The sequence below is a fragment of the Watersipora subatra genome, chromosome 2 (genome assembly GCF_963576615.1).
Source record: "Watersipora subatra chromosome 2, tzWatSuba1.1, whole genome shotgun sequence".
Lineage (NCBI taxonomy): Eukaryota > Metazoa > Bryozoa > Gymnolaemata > Cheilostomatida > Watersiporidae > Watersipora > Watersipora subatra.
In genome coordinates, this window is record NC_088709.1 from 43,957,006 (window position 1) to 43,978,284 (window position 21,279).

The following is a 21,279-nucleotide window of genomic DNA, read 5'->3' on the forward strand; positions in this document are numbered from 1 at the left end:
TTTTCCTTGTCACTTTCACTTGGTTTAGGGTTAATTTTACGTTCAGTTAAGAGAAGTGCATACCTTCAATGTCAATTTAAATTGATTTTTTTCCAACTGTTTTTTACCACTGCAAGGAAAAAAACATGCTGCGAACAACAAAAATTGTTATACCTAAAATAAAGCAAAAGAAAAATACAAATTCACTACAAAAAGCAGGATGTCTGTCTATCCGGCCATCCGAAGCCAGAGTTAGAGGCAAGAATAAGAGATTTGTTTCTTACGAAGCGAGAGAGAAAAATGATACTTTGAAGGCTAACTATGGAATTCATGCTAATCAATTCAATTCATGCCATTCAATTCGAATTGGAAAACTTACATCGATCTAAGGCTTTACATTATATAGAATTTTTTTATGTAACACAATTTAAAAACTCGACAAATTCTTTACGCTCGGTGGAATTTACCAAAAAGGAGGTTCATGTTATAGGAGCATTTACTAAAGGGGCGTATACTATAGGAGCATCTACTATATTATATAAATTAAGGACAAACTCATAGATTGGGAAAAAAATTGCAGACTTGCGCATCTAAAAATGTCATGTAAACTCTGTAGCCAAACCCGTGAAAACCCTTCAGGCCTTATACAGATACTAGGTCTAATCAGCCATGTAGACTGAGTACCTACCCACATTATAGAGATAAAACTTTCGCTCAAACGCTTTAGATAAACTGTATATTTCACCATCTTACATAGATTGTGTTCCCACCTAAACTATATAAGCTGTCTACTAACCCACGTCACGTAGACGGTATAAGTAAGCGAGAATATGGCAAAGAAAAGGAAGATGGAGGATGAGCTTAGCCCGAGGGCGCATACAAGAGCATCTCCTCCAGCATGTTTCTTCTTTACTACGTAGGCCAGCGCCCCTCCACATAGTATACCAATAACGCCAGCTCCGCAGGTGACGAAACCAAAATCTAAAGATATCCTGCAAAAAAATCGGGAGAATATTCAGGTAGCATCACATATAATAATAACATAACACTTTGAGCACCCGAGCAAGGTTCATTGTCAGGATGCCATCCTCTAGATACGCCAACAGAATCACCAGAAATGGATACTCCATGCTGTTAAACTCAGAACAGAGCGCCATCTTTCTTTGAGAGAATAACTCCCAGAGTCCCTTCTGACACTTCAACTAGAGCTAGTATGATTACCAGATAGCATGTATTATTGCAAGAGCACGGCAGAAAACGTTTTTGTCCATTATGTCTATTCAGACCATGTTGGTTGTGAAGCTTTATAGGAACCAAAGCTTTTTAGGAACCAATGCTTTTTAGGAACCAATGCTTTGTAAGAACCAATGCTTTTTAGGAACCAATGCTTTGTAAGAAAGTTCACAAAGTTCAACCAATCGACTCGATATTAAAGATAAACTTACATGTACATAAAACTTTAGTAGATTTTATCAGAAAGTAGTGGTATTTTTATATCATTTGCAATTGTTTTTAATGTTTAGGGTGATCTGGCTGTCAGAATGTTTCAAGATTAAAATCGACAAAACTTGATTGTAATTAAAACGCTCAGAACGATTAAAAACTCATATTTGACCAAGTGACCTTTTATCTCATCATGCTATAAACCATATGGGAAGGAGTTATGGGGTCATGTTGAGAATCACTAACAGCTAATGACTTTAAAAAGACACCAAGAACTTAGGGATTAAACCTAATATATCTTAAAACTCCAGGTTATATCTGAACGCGTTTAGAATATCAGTAGGCATGCATCACTAAATTCCAACATCATCAGCCCTTACACGCAGCATACTTGTAGCTTCAGAGGACAATTTTAATGATTACTTGGTTTAGACGCTATGCATATTACTATGACATCAATATTTACCGATTACTTGAACTTGGATTTGGGCCATTGCTATGGAATACCAAACTACGACAATCAGGAAGTGCCTAATGAACATCAACTAGGTAACCAAAAGTTAATGATAAAGACATGTTGCTTTTTCTAACAGCCTTTGACATGTCATGCAGGTGCTACTAATAGTAAATACCGCTCATTAATAGATAGACTAGATACTGGAAATGATTACTAGATACAATAGAAAAGTTTAACTGTTATTAACATATATTAACAATGTTAACAATAAACATACATTAAGCTTGGACATTTTAACATATTAACAAGAGAATAACTGGGAGTTATTCTCTCAAACAAACAAAAGCTATGAAAAACTCTTCGTACTATCATCCTTTCCTCAAAAACAATGAGAAACTTACGTAGCTGAGCCTGGGTGGAGATCTAGTGCCTTGTAGCCATCATAAACGAATGATGGAGCAAACAGGGCAAGGGCTCCGGTGACAAACGCGACGCAGACGAAACCAAACGTGTTGAGCATGAAAGATTTACTACAAAACAACCAAGACTAGAGTTTACAAACTTGCTAACATTGCTTAAATTAGTGCAGCTTTAGATGTCTATGATCATAGCGTGAGAAGATAACTACCAACCCCAATTGCTGCAGACATTTTTAAAAGGTATACGCATGCTTGAGAACCAAATCCTAGACCTCTCTGTTGTCGAAACTATAGGGAGCAGATGGTCTAGCATGAGCACTAATACATATCAGCATGTATCATTTGTGTGTTTATATATTCATGTTTTGAGTGGTAGTTTATTAGCTGTGCAGTCACGCTTTCTTCTAATAGAGTTTCAATTGTCTCATGACTTATAGCTATGGCCTTACTATCTAGTGGCAGTTCCTTTATGTGATTCTCAGCTCTTAGCTGTGTTCTTTATAATCGCTGGTAACAATAAACATCATATATTGCTACTACGATCAATGTGTACTAACCGGATAGAGTACAAATTACACAGACAATACAACAAGCACCATTTAACTTTTTTATCTACCAAATGAAGACCATTTCTTGAAATGAAGACCATTTATTGGTTAAAAAATAGACAACCTTCACTTAATATCAAACTGTAACATAAACCTCAACTAACAATTAGGTCAACATACAAACTTTATTGACCTACAAAGTATAACTAATGCCAATATTTCTTTGAACATGTGAAATAATTACTAGCGCTTGGCATCTGGAGCTTCTCAAAACATCGCAGTTTTGTAAATCAGTACTCCAGCACACAGTTAATTTCATATAGCTTTGTTGAACAATGCTTGTATTATTATTAAAAATTGCTTCATACTTCCTTTGGTAATTATAAAAATATGATTTTAAGAAGACTAGTGTAAGTGGTGTTAGAGGTAAAAAAGACATTGCCTTTCTTAGAACAAAAAAGCAATAGAAAAACATGAGCAAACAACTTCAGATAAGCTTTTAACAACTTTCCAAAGCCATCTCAAAGTCATTGCGAGGAAAAAAAGGAAAACTGCAGCCCGAAAACAATAAAATAACTAAAGATGAAAATTAAACACTATAACAAAATAAATTATTCAAATTTCACATAGTTTAAGTTAAACCAGCTCCATATTTATTGGCATCTCTACCTACAGGACCGTTCATATTTTGCATCATCACATGTCTTTACTACAAAGGTCAAGCAACAATAATAACCAATAATTATAACTGTATTGATTAATAATACCCTGGAATTCTAGAGTGCCATAAGAGATAGTTGTGCTAACTATATGTACACTTATAGTGAAATGCTAGCGGTCGTTTGGTGCAGTAGTTGGAGTGTCGGTCTGCCATGCTAAAAGTCATGAGTTCGAATCCCGCAGGATGTAATATTTTTTCAACCTCCAATCATGGCTTCAGGCAGATATGGATCTTATTATAGTAAAGATTGCCATAATAATTCAGCTGTTACAGAATTCAATAAAATGCTGATGTTTTAGTGCTATTTGCAATCACCTGAAGCATATATTTGGGAGTTATTACGCTGTGGAAAAAATTAAACGAAACAACATATACTTATAATATTTGCTTCCAAATAGAAAGCTTTAAATCAGTTTATAATATCAGTAGCCATGCGCTACGAAATTCCAACACCATGACCCCTTATACGCAGCATACTTGAAGGTTCAGAGGGCATATTTCAATGCTTTTTTTGTTTATACATTATGCGTAATACTACGACGCCAATATTTACCGAGTATTTTAAATTGTGTTTGTGCCAATGCTATGGAATACCAAACTACGATACACAGGGAGGTAGTAGCACGCTGGAACCTACTTGCGAACTAAGGAGTTGAGGTCTGTGAGAATACTACGAAGGCCTGTAGAGTGAGTAAGGGTGGCGTGTTCCGCCATCCCTCTTGGAGGCTCTTTCAACACAAACAGTATGAGGAGGCAGCATATGACACCCAAACCCGGTGTCACCTGTGATACCAATAATATATTCTCATTCGACCAAAATGAATAACAGACAGCAAATTAATTATATCCACAAGATATCACTAAGGGTCAATCTGTCCAAGTAGGCAATAAAGATTTATCACAGTATTGATGAAATCTCACAATATTCTATCTGGCTACTGATATATTGGCTACTGATATATTGGCGACTGATATATTGGCTACTGATATATTGGCTACTGATATATTGGCTACTGATAGATTGGCTACTGATATATTGGCTACTGGTATATTGGCTACTGACATATTGGCTACTGTTATATTGGCTACTGATATATTGGCTACTGTTATATTGGCTACTGTTATATTGGCTACTGATATATTGGCTACTGATATATTGGCTACTGATATATTGGCTACTGATATATTGGCTACTGATATATTGGCTACTGATATATTGGCTACTGTTATATTGGCTACTGTTATATTGGCTACTGATATATTGGCTACTGATATATTGGCTACTGTTATATTGGCTACTGATATATTGGCTACTGTTATATTGGCTACTGTTATATTGGCTACTGATATATTGGCTACTGATATATTGGCTACTGATATAATGGCTACTGTTATATTGGCTACTGATATATTGGCTACTGATATATTGGCTACTGATGTATTGGCTACTGATATATTGGCTACTGTTATATTGGCTACTGTTATATTGGCTACTGATATATTGGCTACTGATATATTGGCTACTGATATATTGGCTACTGATATATTGGCTACTGATATATTGGCTACTGTTAAGGCGTGGTCACACGAGAACGGAACCGAACTAAATGACGCAAAATGACGTCGCTCTCAGCTGTAAAAAGTTCGGCCGAAGACATTTCTAGCCGAAACGAACCATTTCGGTACTGCTCGAATTTCGTGGCCGAACCCTTGCTCTTATTGGCTGGTTAAAATTCTAGAATTCTAGCGAGCACGCGTCACATTTCTCCTTACGTGCGTGTGAGCAAAGTTAAAAAAGAAATGGGACGATACTTTTATTTCGTTAAATAAACAATATGAAGCAATTTACGACAAGGTTCACCCGGACTTGTGATTGTGTTGCATAAATGTAAGATGTTGCACTCAAGTTTTGCATAAATGTAAGGAATGGTTGTGATTTTCTTTCGTGTAGAATATAAGTAATGTGTCATATTCATCCTGATGAAGTATCGTTGACTGATTTATTTATGTAAAACCACAGTACTATGATAAAGACTGTTTTTGTTTGTTATGTACTCAGCATAGAAAAACATTCATATGTTAACAAAAATATAATTTTGTTGATGGGAAGGGTTGGCAAAATCTTTGTATCGAGTGATTTATTTTGAGCAGCTGAACGATCTTCTGATAAATCTGCTGTGTAATTATAATTTATAATTGTTCCTCAAAGTTTTTTGTTTACAATAGAAATATTTAACTCAAATACATAACAACTACTAATGAAAGCGTGTCCTGTCTCTATACGTATGGTATCTAGGAAGCGAAGTGACTTCGGATGCCGTGTGACATGTGCCACGAACCGAACCAGCCTCCGAACCGATCCTACGTCGGTTCCGTGCTCGTGTGACCACGCCTTTATATTAGCCACTGTTATATTGGCTACTGTTATATTGGCTACTGATATATTGGCTACTGATATAATGGCTACTGATATAATGGCTACTGTTATATTGGCTACTGATATATTGGCTACTGATATATTGGCTACTGATATAATGGCTACCGATATATTGGCTACCGATATATTGGCTACCGATATATTGGCTACCGATATATTGGCTACCGATATATTGGCTACTAATATATTGGCTACTGTTATATTGGGTACTGATATATTGGCTACTGATATATTGGCTACTGATATATTGGCTACTGATATATTGGCTACTGATATATTGGCTACTGTTATATTGGCTACTGATATATTGGCTACTGTTATATTGGCTACTGATATATTGGCTACTGATATATTGGCTACTGATATATTGGCTACTGATATATTGGCTACTGATATATTGGCTACTGATATATTGGCTAATGATATATTGGCTACTGATATATTGGCTACTGATATATTGGCTACTGATATATTGGCTACTGATATATTGGCTACTGATATATTGGCTACTGTTATATTGGCTACTGTTATATTGGCTACTGATATATTGGCTACTGTTATATTGGCTACTGTTATATTGGCTACTGATATACTGGCTACTGTTATATTGGCTACTGATATAATGGCTAATGTAATATTGGCTACTGATATATTGGCTACTGATATACTGGCTACTGATATATTGGCTACTGCCCACTGCAAATCTATAGCAAACAAAATGCACCAACTCGAGAGATGAAATTGGGCATTGTACTTTGGACTACCAACACACTCACACTATCATTTAAAGTTACATTTAAAAATTAACGCGAAATTTTAAAATAAAAAAAATTATTTAGCCCGAGAGACCCAAACAAATAAATTTTCATGTAGGTGAGACAAAATGTAGGTCTTGCATGTTGTATTCACAATGGCGAGTGATTGCGTTTTTGTATTACATAATCAAAATTTGATTATGTGATACCAAAAATAGATTATTACAAGGTCAATGTGTTAATATTACGTCTAAATACAATAAAGTATAGGCTATAAGTCAGCATAAAGTGCTCGATACTAAAGTAGAGCTTACTATAAATTTGGTAAGAAATTTATTTATCAAGTCAAATTTATTAATCTTAGTCAAATTTTAATAAATTTAGGCCTAAATATATTATCACCTTGACCTTGTACCTCGACAACTCCAACTTGTCAGTAGTTACTACATCTAAAAACACATGACAGGCGAGTACGTACCCTGAGAGCCCAGTACCAGTGATGAGCAGCCTTAGCAACCTCGGCACCAACTATGTATCCAAGCCCTCTAAAATAGATCATCAGTGTGTTCAGCTGTCACAAGCTGTCGCATGCTGTCACAAGCTGTCGCACGCTGTCACAAGCTGTGGCATGCTTGATACCGCACAAGAATGCTAACTTCTAAAGAGTAACTACATCATTATAGCTGCCACAAGGATGAAGACAAAGTAAGAGTTACTGTTGTGACAACATTATGCAAAAAAAGCCTTTTTTCCGATACACATAATATTACTTTATTCTTTATTCTATGTTTCAGAGTCTGATGTGCTTGAGCGGCATTGACCAGTAATACTACAGTCCATATCTATCTGCTAATATTACTATCATCAAGGCCTTGACATACCTTGTGGGAGAGAGTAAACTATGTTCACAAAACAACCAGAATGAACAATTTTTAGCGCAACTTGCCCTGACATGTATTCAAACAAGTTTAGCAAACGGATATATAACTAATTGTTGCTTGTATTTCCAATGTTCGTTTGAGTAAAAAAGAAAAAAAGAAGATAATTCTCGAATTTGAATTTCCTAGATAGTGCTAGATAATGATTTGCCATATATATATATATATCTGAATTGCATTAGCTAATAAAGACTGTTCACCAAGTGATCAGTGAGCAAGCAAAGTTTATGCTTGTTGATGACTGCTGCCGATGCTGCCGCTACTACTATAAATTCTACTACTAGCAGTAATCAACAATAATTTATAAAAGTCGATGCAAATGATTGGAGAAACTCAAACATGCTAGATATTCGAACTTCCAAAACCTGCAGAGACAAGGAACTTACGCTCCGACAGGGATGGCGAAGTAGAAAGCCATGAGTGCCATTGACCTCTGAGACTGGGTGAACATGTCTGATATGATTGTCGGAGCAATGGTTGAGTAGCTGGCCTCACCAACACCAACCAAGCCTCTCAGAAGCACCAACAGCCAGAAGCTCTACAACAAGACTAGATACTAAAGCAGCCGTTCTCAGATGATGAATAGGAATAACACTGAATAAAAAAACTGGTCAAAAAACAACTGATGAGATAATTCCTCATGTCTATTTTGATGAATTCTTTTCGAAGAAATTCGTAGTTTGTTCCCCAAAATCTCCAAACTACATAAAATATTAGACCAGACAGGCGTGTACATGAGTTTTGAGGTAATGTAGTAAAATGTGACACTATGTGTCATTACTTTTTGTCTAATAGTGAATAGGATGGAAGCGAAGACAACTCCTAACTTTGCGCTTTCAAGCGCATTACTTGTGGTCATTCATGGCGTATTCTCTGACTATTACCAGACTTGGTGCGAACATGAATGTCTAATAGAGTCGACAGATTTTTCATAGAATTTTGAAGCTAAAGAGTTCACTATTTTATTATAACTACTTAATAGTGTTTATCAGCCATTAAAAGAATGACTATGCATCACACTCTGCAGTAAAGTCACTCGCTGCCGATTATATTATCTTTGTGCTGACACTAGGTAAAGCCATGACTTCATCGAAAAAAGGTTTTAACTTGAGGCTCAAATTGAATATCAGTTCTAATAAGCCATCATTTAAATTCTACCAACTACTGTCAAATACAACAACGAATAACAAACTCTGTGCAAACATACCAGCTGCAAGGACAATTCACTCGGGCTGCCCAATACCATGTTCAATCAGAACTTATCTGGAAACTGCTATATAGATGGCATAAATAAATGTCTGTTACAATGGGTAGTATTGATAACTATTTTATGGTGTTTAGCAGCCATAAACAGGATGACTAAGCATCACACTCCCCAGTGACGTCTTTACGATCGGCGCCAACTCCGAGAATCACTAACGTCAAATTTTAAAAGATTTTATTAAAAAGTATAGACATTTTCTTATCATTTGAGATTTTGTTCGTTGGTTTAGCTGTTCTGACTGCCAAGATGTTTTAAGATTAAAATTGACGAAATGTGATCGTGGTTAAACTGCTCAGATGAAAAAGACTTCTCCAAAAATATTCACGCTTCCTGTTTATCCTATGAGTACCAGATGCTGATAAGATCGTCCGTTGATCACTTATAAACAACATGTACAACTTTTGACCTAAATCTAGGCAAGCCTGGGCATGCCCTTTTTGTAAGAGTTTTAGTTGCATTCAAGTTTTGTCGATTTTAATTTTGAAACATCCTGGCAGTCACATCACCTAAACCAACAAACAAAATCTTAAATAATAAAAAATGTCTATATATTTTAATAAAATCTTTTAAAATTTGATGAGAGTGGCCCTTTAGGGCTCAAAGTGAATATTAGTTCTAACAAGCGGTCAACTAGACTCTACGAACAGCGAAAAACAACATAAATATTTAGCTGTTCTTTTTGTGATGTCTATTCAAATAAAGAGACCACAACTCTGAATCTATTGCTCCATAGATATAATATACAATTGATTGTATGTTCATATTCGTGAAATCTTAAATTAATATTCTCGCTGCCATTGGAAGCCAACCCCTAAATTACATTTGAAAACCCACTGTAGGAAATCAACTACACCTAGTTGGCCATCCTATCACGTTTAAAGCTTTCTACTTTATAAAATAGAAAGCTATGAAGTTAAACAGATATTTGCTTCTGTTATAGCTTTATCAGCATTTTGGTGCTGCGGTTAGACAAAATTTCAACGAGTTTTTCAGAGACCAATCAGACCATCCTGATACTCCAGCAAGTTTTTTGGCAAAGTTCGTAACAACAAGTTACATCAACACGGAACCATTCCTTCCTCTAGGCTACACAATTTTCCATTTAAAACTCTAGTCCTCTCATCTCATAAGATTAAATTCAGCCATTTTTGATGTTTAATTCAGAAACAGAAAGTGTCAACAACATTAATAATGACACACAAACTGATGACACATTCTTCAACCGACAGATCTGTGAGAAATAAAGCTATGGATGCATCACAATGAGGCACTTGTCAAACTAGGCTGCTCAACAATGTATGGGTCTAACATTAACTTTCGACGATTGGGAGAAGTCCTAACCTATATGCGGCTAATTTCACCGTTCAAATGTTGCACCTAGCTCACAAAAGGACGAATCTTCAATGAAACATAAAACAAAACCTTGAAACAAAATTTATTTGTCTCAAAAAAGGATCTGTCACGATTTCATGATGATCAAGATAATGTTAGGTGTCCTAAAATCATTAGGGGACACGATTGATATGATTGGGTAGTTATACACCTTAGGCCACTGCTTATTGGATGAACTAGATCTATGCTATTGGTCAAATGTTCAAGAAAAAGTAAACCATTTCTGTGCAATTTCTAGTCTATGCGCAAGTTAATATAACTATAATATAATGTACGAGTAATTATAATTAATGCTAAATTGATTTTGATAACATCACTATCACTACACGATATCCAAATGAAAATAAGGCAATATCTGTGAGGTCTCAAAAGGACATAATGCTTAAAGGGAAAAACAAAATATAGCTTGCATTGTCATTGGCCGAGTCAGGAAATCAAACAAAATAAATGAAATAATATAAACAAAACAATATAATCCAAAATTTAAAAAGATTTTTGGTGAGGCGTGACATATCAGACGAATTGTTTCATTTCATCTCGAGTTTCATTTTCATGTGAGCGTTAATCTCTATCTGGCTGAATCCTAAGAAATGATCACTGACACCATGGTTTGAGGATCATAGAGGTACTGCATAGCTCGAGTAAGTGACCCCATGTCAACAGTCCAAATTGTTTTAATATTTCTTACTTGAATCTTTGTTTGAACTTCCATCGACAAGAGTTTTTACTAAGTACTTGTACCATGTGATTTCACAGAGTGCAATGATGTATTTTAACACTATCCGCATCAAAATCAGATTGATCTTTTTGTTAGGTGAGCGGCGCTGAATACTGTATATTAAAATTGTAAAGAAAAACAGGATAATATGTATGTATATTACAGTATATGTACGTATTACAGATATTGTAATAATGCATGCATTATCATCCAAACGCAATATAATTACTAAAAACCTCTATATTGCAAACAGTACATGAAGAATTGTTATATCCGCACATACATCGCGACTTGAAATGTATTGGTATTTATTATGATTCCACCTAGCCTAGTTAATCCACTAGCTTGCTTTATATAAGCTCTACAGACCTTTGTTTGGCTTCTAATGTTTGTGATTTTCTTATCTCATGCGATAAACATGCACTGGCCACTCGGATAAACATGCGCTGGCCACTCGGATAAACATGCGCTGGCCACTCAAAGATCATTTAGAACTATAGATTCATTTAGATGAACTATACACTTTGTTAGAGCTACTCTATCTAGTGATCATTACATAAATTTCTTCCTTCTCAACATTGCGGTTGTTTGCGTAAACACTTTGAACGTCACTGCTGTGACGGTACATGGCCTTCAAAATATACATGTTTCTTGGTATAAGATATTTCACTCAGTGTTTCACTTTGCTAAGACTCCACAAAATGAGTTACGACGAATATGATTCATTGACCCATAGAAATGAGTCAGTGAATCGAAGAATGGACCGTTAACAGACTTATGGTTCAACGACTTAGTACTACTTGTCTCTAACATTTCCCTCATCAATGAAGGACATGTTAGATATGCTCGATAAAGAAATCAGTGACAATATGACACCATCTTATCAAAGCTCCATAAAATTAAGCCGATGAAATCGATTCTGTTAACAGATGATTGCTTTTGAAAACATGATACTTGAAATATCCATCTGGTGTCATTCAGAATATAATCTTACAGCAATAAAAATGGTGATTAAAAGACTAAGAAATTATTTCATAAATGATAAAACTAAATAATAAATAAAAACAAAAATGCACAATAAAAACTTTCATGTTCAATATTCTGCAATTCACGCTCCTGGCCTTGACACTGAACTTTAGCACAGCTACTACAGTTGTTACTTTGTTGTTCCCCTTAGAATAAGTTTTCATGTAGTTGATTAGAGGTTAACTGACAGCGCAAAGTTTTATTGCTTCAAAGATGAACTTACACAAAACTTTAGTAGAATTTATTAGAAAGTATCGATATTTTTCTATCATTTGTGTTCGTTTTTCATGTTTGAGGTGATCCGACTGCCGGAATGTTTCAAGATTAAATCTACCAAACTTGACCAGCGGTTAAAAGAGTCAAATCACGCGACAGTGCCATTATGACTTCTGTAGCTTCAAAGGGACAAACAGAATAGAGACGCGCAATGCTGCAACTCGAAAGCAACAGCTAGTACAAACTATCGCAACTAGTGATGTCTTGTTCTTCTGGGCATTTTAATCATGATCAAATTATGTCAATGTTAATCTATAGACATCCTGGCAGTCAGATCACCTCCAAAATGAAAAGCAATCGTGAATGATAGAAAAGTATCAACACTTTCTGATAAAATCTAATAAAATCTAGTGCGAGTCTTTTTTAACAGTAGCAGTTACTGTAACTACTTTGGTCAAAGACATTAGTTAAACATGACAAAACTCGTTGGTAGAATTTTCGTTGTTGAATCGAAGTATTACAATGATTTTGACAGCTAATACTGATTTTCTTACTCGAGTAATACAATATCTCAATCTATCATGCTGACAATCATTTCTTAGGCTTTGACTGACAGTGATTGACATTTGAGCGTCATAATTTTTTTGTAGATTTTTGTTGTGAAAAACTAGTTGTGGTAAACTACATTGGGGTAGAGCAAGCGGCGCAGCGGGCGAATGTCATGCATCCCTAATTTTAACCTCAACATATATTTAAACTAAAGAACACAACAGTTTGTTGTATAGCCTATTGACACTCCTTGTTTCTGGGTTAAATACATGTATCAAAATTAACTAAAGTCAATTTATTAAAATGAGGAAATAGAGTTGACAACTGTTGGAAATTTTAAACAAGAAAAGCGATGGCTCAGTCTCGCAGTAACTAGTTATTACCAAGGGGATAAAAAAAATCTTGTTGAGGCAACACATCAGATGTCTTTAGGAAACTTGTTTAAATTTCGTCTAGCGACAACGCTAGACGCTGATAAAGATACAAAAGTAGTAAACATTGGTTTAGTAAGTTTTGTATTCGATGGTAATAGCTGGCACAGAGTCTGGAAAAGGCCAGCTTATACATGTGACTGTGACTGGGCATTCCCTGATTGCATTATAGATCAACTTACACAACTTATCAAAAAAAAGTATCGATGTTTTTCAATCATTTGCGATTGTTGTCGATGTTGAAAGTGATCTGATTGCCAGGACGTTTCTAGAATAACATCGATAAAACTTGATCGCGATTGAAATACTCAGAAAAAAAATTTGCGAAATGATGTCACTAGTTGATATCATTGCTATAGTTGATATCAGTTATTGTATTGATATGGTATTGTATGATATTGGTTATTGTGTTCAAGTTGCAGAGTGACAAGTCTCTATTCTGTCAGTCTCTTTGCAACTATAGACATCATAATCGCACTTCCGATTGATCCTTTTTCAAGCAATCAAGTTCTATTGATTGTAATTTTGAAACAATCAGATCATCTCAAACATGAAAAACAATCACAAATTAAAAAAATACCGATACTTTCTGATAAAATCTACCAAATTTGAGCAAGTTCACCTTTAAATCCACAAAGCACAGAAACAGCTGAAACGGCAAACTTCATTCCTTGTGCTAGCAGGAGCTGTACATTTGTTCCTCTATTTACCAAGAATTGTGACAGCGACAAAATCTACACATTTTGCAAAAAAGAATTGGGTGAAATGTAGTGAAAAGGTGTTTATTTTCACTACATGTATTATATTCTGCATATATATTATCTACCTTGCATAAAAAAATTATGTAGTGGAATCTTTACTTGACTAACTAGTGAATGCAATGCTCTAGTGCTTGGAAGAGGAAACGAGATCTAGGGTATCGGTATTATATATAGCCTATATACATGTATATAACTACTAGCTGTGCTACCCGGCATTGCCTGGCTAATAAAAAAGTCTTTGGACAGAAAATTGATATGTATTTAGCATATATAACAACATTGGCCATTCCAACTTTCAAACTACATATCATGGGAGAAGTGTTTTGGGTAATTAAAAAAATTTAGGAGAAAATAAAAACAACTGTAAAGGATTTCAAACTTTGTTAAACAACTTTTAAACTTCAAATCATGAGGGAAATGTTTCATGCAGGTCAAATGAATAAAAAAAATAAAACGGCGATAAAAAGGTTTAGATGTAAATGTGAAATAATTAGCAAGTAATAGCTAAATTAAGTCGGTTTTGCTATGATTACAATGATACAATTAATATGAACTGAGAAAACAAAATAAAAATCCTGAATAAGTAGAATTAATAATAACAATTCCTGCATAGAAGTGTGTGTAAAAAGGTTACTGTTCCACCAGAAGCTATTCATCAAAACTTTGCATATGATGATACGGAGAGGATATAATTGCCGTGTGAGAAGAATTGGCCTTGACCCCCATATATAGTAATTACACAATTAGTAAAATACAAATTCTTAACAGGGGCTTCATAACGTGTGGGTGCAGTGCTAAAATAATAGCTACAGCTGGACAATCTAAATGACGAATACACATACGACCAATTTTAGAAAAATATATATCACTGAGTAATTCAGCTGAGTCGTTGTACAATGGTTTCCTATGTAAACTTCAGATACTGTTAATTCATTGGTCAGCTGCCCTATACAGCATAACACATTTATACGCCATCAGATAGCTTGTCGAAACTATAGTTGTTAAACAGAGGTAAAATATGCATTTAAATTTTAGGTAGTTTTAGGAAACTATCACTTCCAATGGCCTAAAAATCTAAAATGCGGTGTTTTTATATAAAATACTCCAAAAAGGTGACACTGGCCGGTTTCCCATATATGCGTAGTTGAGGTTTTTCATAGACAGCAGTGGAGAGGGTAGTTGGCAGCATTAAAAGGCATAATTTTACAGAGCACAGACAGAGCTAGACAAATCTTAGTGGTTTAGACAAATCAAAATATGGAAGTCGTTACTGTAAGAATTGCGTGTTTAGATGGAGTTAAAATTGATCTACCATATATACTCATGTATAAGTCGGTAGGTATTTTAACACAAAAAATTTGTATTATTATAGGTATTAATCATGTATAAGTCAACTCCATTATTCCATAATATTCCGGAATAATTGCGCAATTAGTAAATATTACGACCACGTCATTTCTTTCTGTCCAAGGCTTTGGTAGAACTTTGTTTAAGATAGCCTAACATTTGTTGCTGAAACAAATTTCACTACATTCCTCACCTCTGAAGGGACGAAGGAAGATGCAAGGGTGATACAAGACCAGAAGAATATTCCTCCAACCATGAGGTACTTGCGATTAAACCTGTCGCCCAGCACGCCAAATACTGGAGAGAATAGCATGTAGCCGACGATGAATATAGCTTGGAGATAGCCGGCTTCTGTGTTGCCTATTTTATAAAAAGCTTGCACCTGCTGCAGTACACCTGTAACAACATGTGTGGTTGACTCGTGTTTAGGGCGACTTACTAATACAGCAAGTGTCAGTGTGGCACTGTTGCATGGCACTGGCTGAAATCCGATAGCATCTAATACATATACTGTACAGTGCCGGGTAAAATAGTTGGGATGCACACAATCAGAAATGCTTGGTTTTTCCGTTTTGAACGTGAATAACTTTGAAGTTTTTACAGATATATTTCCAAAACTATATGTAGTCTGATTCTTTGTACTATTAATTATCTAATGAAATTAATTTTATTATTTTTGTTCAAGTTAAACACTATTTATTATAAGTATCAGCAACTGTTGCATTGTTAATAAGAGAATGTATCTGATTGGAACTTCCTAATATTTTTATAGAGGTTTGAACAACTCGTTGTAATAAGGTGGACTGTAAACGACAGTTGGTGGTCAGGAAAGTAGCTTTAGTATTTGGTGTCTAATCCTCCAGCAAGTGACTTTCAGCGATCTTTTTCAAATTTTAGGTACAATGACCATTGCTTACTAAATGGAGATTAAAATTTTCATTTGAAACTTGATGAGTTTGTGATTCCATAGAATCTAAGCATTCCATCGACATATAAATATCCATAGTATCTGGATGAGAAATAACAAATATGTTGAGATAACAAATTTTGTATGAATCAGCCTTTTAAAAAACTGCGTCCCATCTATTTGGTGCATCACTGTATAAAACTACAGTCAAACATGGATAACTCGAACTTCACGGGACCGAGCGAAAGTGTTCGAATTATCAGAGCGTTCAAGTTACCAGAGCACTGTTACAAGTCCATGTATTTACTTATTTATTAGTAGATACATGTACATATACAAACTATAATATAAATCAAAAGCACAAATGGCTTGTTTCAAATTAAATGCTTCTAATGTAAAGTTTAAAACGTTTTTATCAAAAAGTATAGAGATTTTTCTATCACTTGAGATTGGTTTGTTGTTTGAGGTGATGTTATTGCCAGGACGTTTTTTAGATTGACATTGGCAAAACTTGATCGTTGATGTAATGCTCAAAAGAAAAGACATCTTTTTCTTTTGAGCGTTTTACCCACGATCATTTTTGTCGATTTTTCTTGAAGTTTATGCAAAGATTACCTCACTTTACCTGGGATTCGTTAAGAGCAACACTCCGAGGCAGTTCAATTAGAAGTTTTACGAGATTTTACGGTACATTGTATATCACTCACGCTTTTTGAATGGATACTTATTGAATGTACACACGTATTCTGTGTTTAGGTCAAACGATGAAGTTTTTTTAACTAAGACAACGTATACGTTTAATTACAACAGTTTTTAAGACGTTTTAAATATTTAACATTCCGACGTTGATTCAACACGGAATCAACGTCGGAAAACTATTCATCGTTTGACCTAAACACAGAATAATATACATGTACGTTCAATAAGTATCCATTCAAAAAGCGTGAGTGATAGAGTGATATACACTGTACCGTAAAACCTCGTAAAACTTCTAATTGAACTGCCTCGGAGTGTTGCTCTTAACGAATACCACTTTTCTTGCTTCCGAAGGGCGATCGCTAAGCGGATGTTTGGTATAAATCAAATTTCACCAAACCTTTAGAAAAGTCGTTGACAAAAATATTTTGCCGATGGTGGTAATAACGACGCTTATGAATTACGAAAAGTTGAGGTTTACCTCTATGGCTTGAAATAAAGTGATTTTCTAAAGCGATAACAACCGTTTCGGTAGCCGTTGGGCAAAAACAGTTCGAGTTAACAGTGTTGAGTTCGAGTTATCTATAGCAATTTATCATTACGTGGGAACGGACCAAAGAAACCGTTCGAATTAACCATGTGTTCGAGCTATCCATGGGCGAGTTATCCATGTTTGACTGTATATACCTAGCTATACACGCATATAGTATTTTGTTACCTCTAGACTCAGTTTTAATGTTAATTTTGTAATGAGTTACAGGTGAACCTTGTATTCAAATTATCAATCGTAAACAAGGAAGAAACTGGTGTACAAAATAGATAACTGAAAAGTGATTAAACTTACTAAAGGTCAACAGGATGTGAGACCCTCACCTGCTATGGTGTATCTATCCATATAGTTTAATAGATTTACTGTGAAGAGAATGGCCACCGCGACATAGCGTGTCCCCATTCGCATGGAGATATCAAAATTCCTAGTCTCAACTCTATCCTCTTCTCCATCGGACTCTGTTTCAGCCAAGGTTGGAGGCATGAAGACAGCAGATTTACTGTTGGCAAAATAATTATCATAAGAACATCAAACAAAGCAATTTATGAATAAACAAGGGTTGAACTCAAATCAAGGTAGATTGACACAGTTTACACAATGCAAGTTTGTATGCTATTGGCCCATTCATTAGTTTAACTTCTGTGTCAGCCAGCAGATTTCATTACAAGAGAGCCAATAGTAAGAATCCCTTCATTTGTTTAAACAAATTGTTCAAAACGAAAAGAAATGGTCAGAGGTTATTATCGATACATGAAAACTGTTTACTTACTAAAACAACTGCTATCTGCTGCAACCAATTACTTCAAAAAATTACAGCTGCAGCCAGTGTGGTACATGATTTGCTGTGTGATATCAAACTGTAAAATCGTCCAGTGAAAACATCCTTAAAGGTTGACTTGCAACAAAGTTGACATTACAGTTATTTTGTATCAAAAGGTTCATCATGTCTTACTCTGCTGTGTTGTAGGTGCAAAATATGTGGAAATGTGATTCCAAGCTCTTAAAAGCTCAAAAACGAACAGTTAATCGCAGCCATCACGAAAACGGCGTAAGTTGGACTCCTTAAAAAGGCTCAAATATGACGTAGTTGAACACGATGCGCTTCTGTTTACACCTTATGCAACCTCATTCATCAAAATATTTTCACAAATATACTTCTTGCATTCAATAAAACCATGTCTATTGTCCTTACGCGTCTATTTCATTATCATTGTAGCTAATGCTGTCACTTTGAGCACTGATATTTCAAAACCTAGCCTAAAAATCAGTTTAATTTTTCAACCTTAGCTTGAGGGGTGCATATCATTCTCTGATAAACATGAGGAGCCTGTTGGTCATGTCTGTGATGGTCGAAAATGCTGTGAGTCATTTGGCAGGAAGTATGTGTCACATGATTAGATTATGACTAGATGATTAGACCAAGCTGAAACAAAACTGTGAAGTAGCGAGCAACTATATTTGATAAGGGCTTTCCAGAAGAACCTAAAGTGTTTGTCATAAACTAGTGCTACGAGACATTTTATATTAAGCCTGTTATTCCACGTAATAACATCACGTGTCAAAACAATAACCACGTCAAGTTGAGTACGTCATCAAAATAAAGGAATTCCAAGGTACAGCCGTTTTTTTCAACTGTTCGTTTTTGAGCTTTTAAGAGCTTGCAATAACATTTCAACATATTTTGAACTTACAACACAGCAGAGTAAAACAAGGTGAACCTTTTGATACCAAATAACTCTAATGCAAACTTTGTTGCAAGCAAACCTTTAAGGAACTGGACTTGACGCAGTTTGTTACTTAATTAGGTGTTGATAATAGAATCAGACTATCTGACAGGGTATAACACTAGGATTCATTCTAGAGGAGACACATTATGAGCTATGTAATTAGATGTATTGCATATAAACATTAGAAACAGGCGCATTAGATGTTGCAAACCATGTCTTCAGATGTGTTGCAGATAAAGATTTAAAACATAAGATTAATAGGAAAAAAAATTCATGTAAGACCTGAGATATAAATAACGTACAACATTTTAATGTTCCTAGGTGTTACATCTAGATATTGTTAACTTATATATCTGCAAATTTTGGTAGCATAATTTCTTTTCTGACAGTAGTTTCTATGAATAAACTGGTCATATTGTCCATATGGCTAACTTCCCTGTTCAAATGTTGTGCTTAGTTCACACAGGGACAAATCTGTAATATAATTTAGACCGAAACCTTCAAACAAAATTTCCTTGGGTCAAAATGATGGCTCTGTCAAGAAATGATCAAGCAATGTTCGTGTTGTCAAGCAATGCTAGGTTTTCTAAAATCATTAGGGGGGAAGGATTGATATGATTGGGTAATTATACACCTTATACAAAGCCAAACTAGAATAAAGATATGCATTCACATGACCCTCCACACCCTGGTTTGGGACCCTCCACACCCTTCCTTTGGGACCCTCAACACCCTCCCTTTGGGACCCTCAACACCCTCCCTTTGGGACCCTGCACACCCTCCCTTTGGGATTTTCCATACCCTCCCTTTGGGACCCTCCACACACTCCCTCTGGGACCCTCCACACCCTTCTTTTGGGACCCTCCACGTCTTCCCTTTGGGAGCCTCCACACCCTCCCTCTGGGACCCTCAACACCCTCCCTTTGGGACCCTCCACACCCTTTGGGATCCCACACCCTCCCTTTGGGACCCTCCACACCCTCCCTTTGGAACCCTCCAAACCCTTCTTTTGGGACCCTCCTCACCCTCCCTTTGGGACCCTCCAAATTCATCATGTTAGAGATTTCAAACCATAATAATAAAATAAAGTTTTGGGTTTGCATTTTTATACAAATAATATATTAAGCTATGAGTAATATTTCACAATAATAATCTTCGACTAGTTATGAATCAACAATCCGTGTATAAAAGTTGGAAAGGTCATAGGACTGGCTGATAGATAGATTCGTCGCGAGAAATGAGATATGTTACGCAGACCGCCACTTACCAGTCACAAATTACTTCAGTCACACTTGTTAAGGTTGCAAAACAGAATGACTATTCACCATAAACTTACGCATGATCACTATATATAGGTGTATATACATATAGCGATCATGCGCAAGTCATGTATATACCATATCTATCAAAGTAATATTAAATTACCTGAGGTAGACTGGTTCAAGTTGTCTAGTTGTCTGGTTCAAGTGCAACTTTGTACTAGGATGTCTTGGATTGTTATTAAATAAGTGATATCAGTTAATACAGCACAATTATGGATACTTAAAAAAATAGTATATGCTACGAATTCGACTTCTCATAACCTCCAGAATACGATAGCTAAGAATGCGCCTGAAATGTGACAACAGGGTCAACAGTTGTTTATGTTGAGAGACTAACAATAACAGGCCTATGTTCTTCACGTTATAAATTGTTTTCTCATCTTCGGTTCCACGAAGCAGATTAAGTCGCATTTATTTTCGTCTACTTTTTGTGTCAATAACTAACGTAAGGACGGTTTTCGCCCTCCTGTTTTATCGGAGCGAACTGTCACCGCTGAAAATTGTAAACGGTATTTATCGCATGAAAATAGCTTATCGAGAAACAAGCATGTAACGAGTCACATGATAGAAACATAGCGCCAGTGCGGCGTAGGAGAGAGTTGCGTGACCAATATAGTGGAGAAACAGCGTACCACAAAGTGCTCAAAAAATGGATTTATTTTATATTAGGATGGAT

At 35.6% G+C, this 21,279-nt stretch overlaps 1 protein-coding gene across 2 annotated transcripts in view; it reads right to left on the bottom strand.

The window, feature by feature from the left end:
• LOC137386908 (protein spinster homolog 1-like) overlaps positions 1-20,911 on the bottom strand; it is a 32,517-nt gene extending 11,606 nt beyond the window's left edge. For both annotated transcript variants that reach the window (XM_068073128.1, XM_068073127.1), the window contains exons 1-8: positions 20,707-20,911; positions 17,878-18,053; positions 15,595-15,797; positions 8,084-8,235; positions 7,238-7,304; positions 4,205-4,350; positions 2,281-2,409; positions 776-971 (exon numbers count right to left, since the gene is read on the bottom strand). In XM_068073128.1, coding sequence (XP_067929229.1) covers positions 776-971; positions 2,281-2,409; positions 4,205-4,350; positions 7,238-7,304; positions 8,084-8,235; positions 15,595-15,797; positions 17,878-18,037 — 1,053 coding nt within the window. In that variant the 5' untranslated portion in view covers positions 18,038-18,053; positions 20,707-20,911. The remainder of the gene's footprint in view (positions 1-775; positions 972-2,280; positions 2,410-4,204; positions 4,351-7,237; positions 7,305-8,083; positions 8,236-15,594; positions 15,798-17,877; positions 18,054-20,706) is intronic.
• Positions 20,912-21,279: the final 368 nt, after the last annotated feature.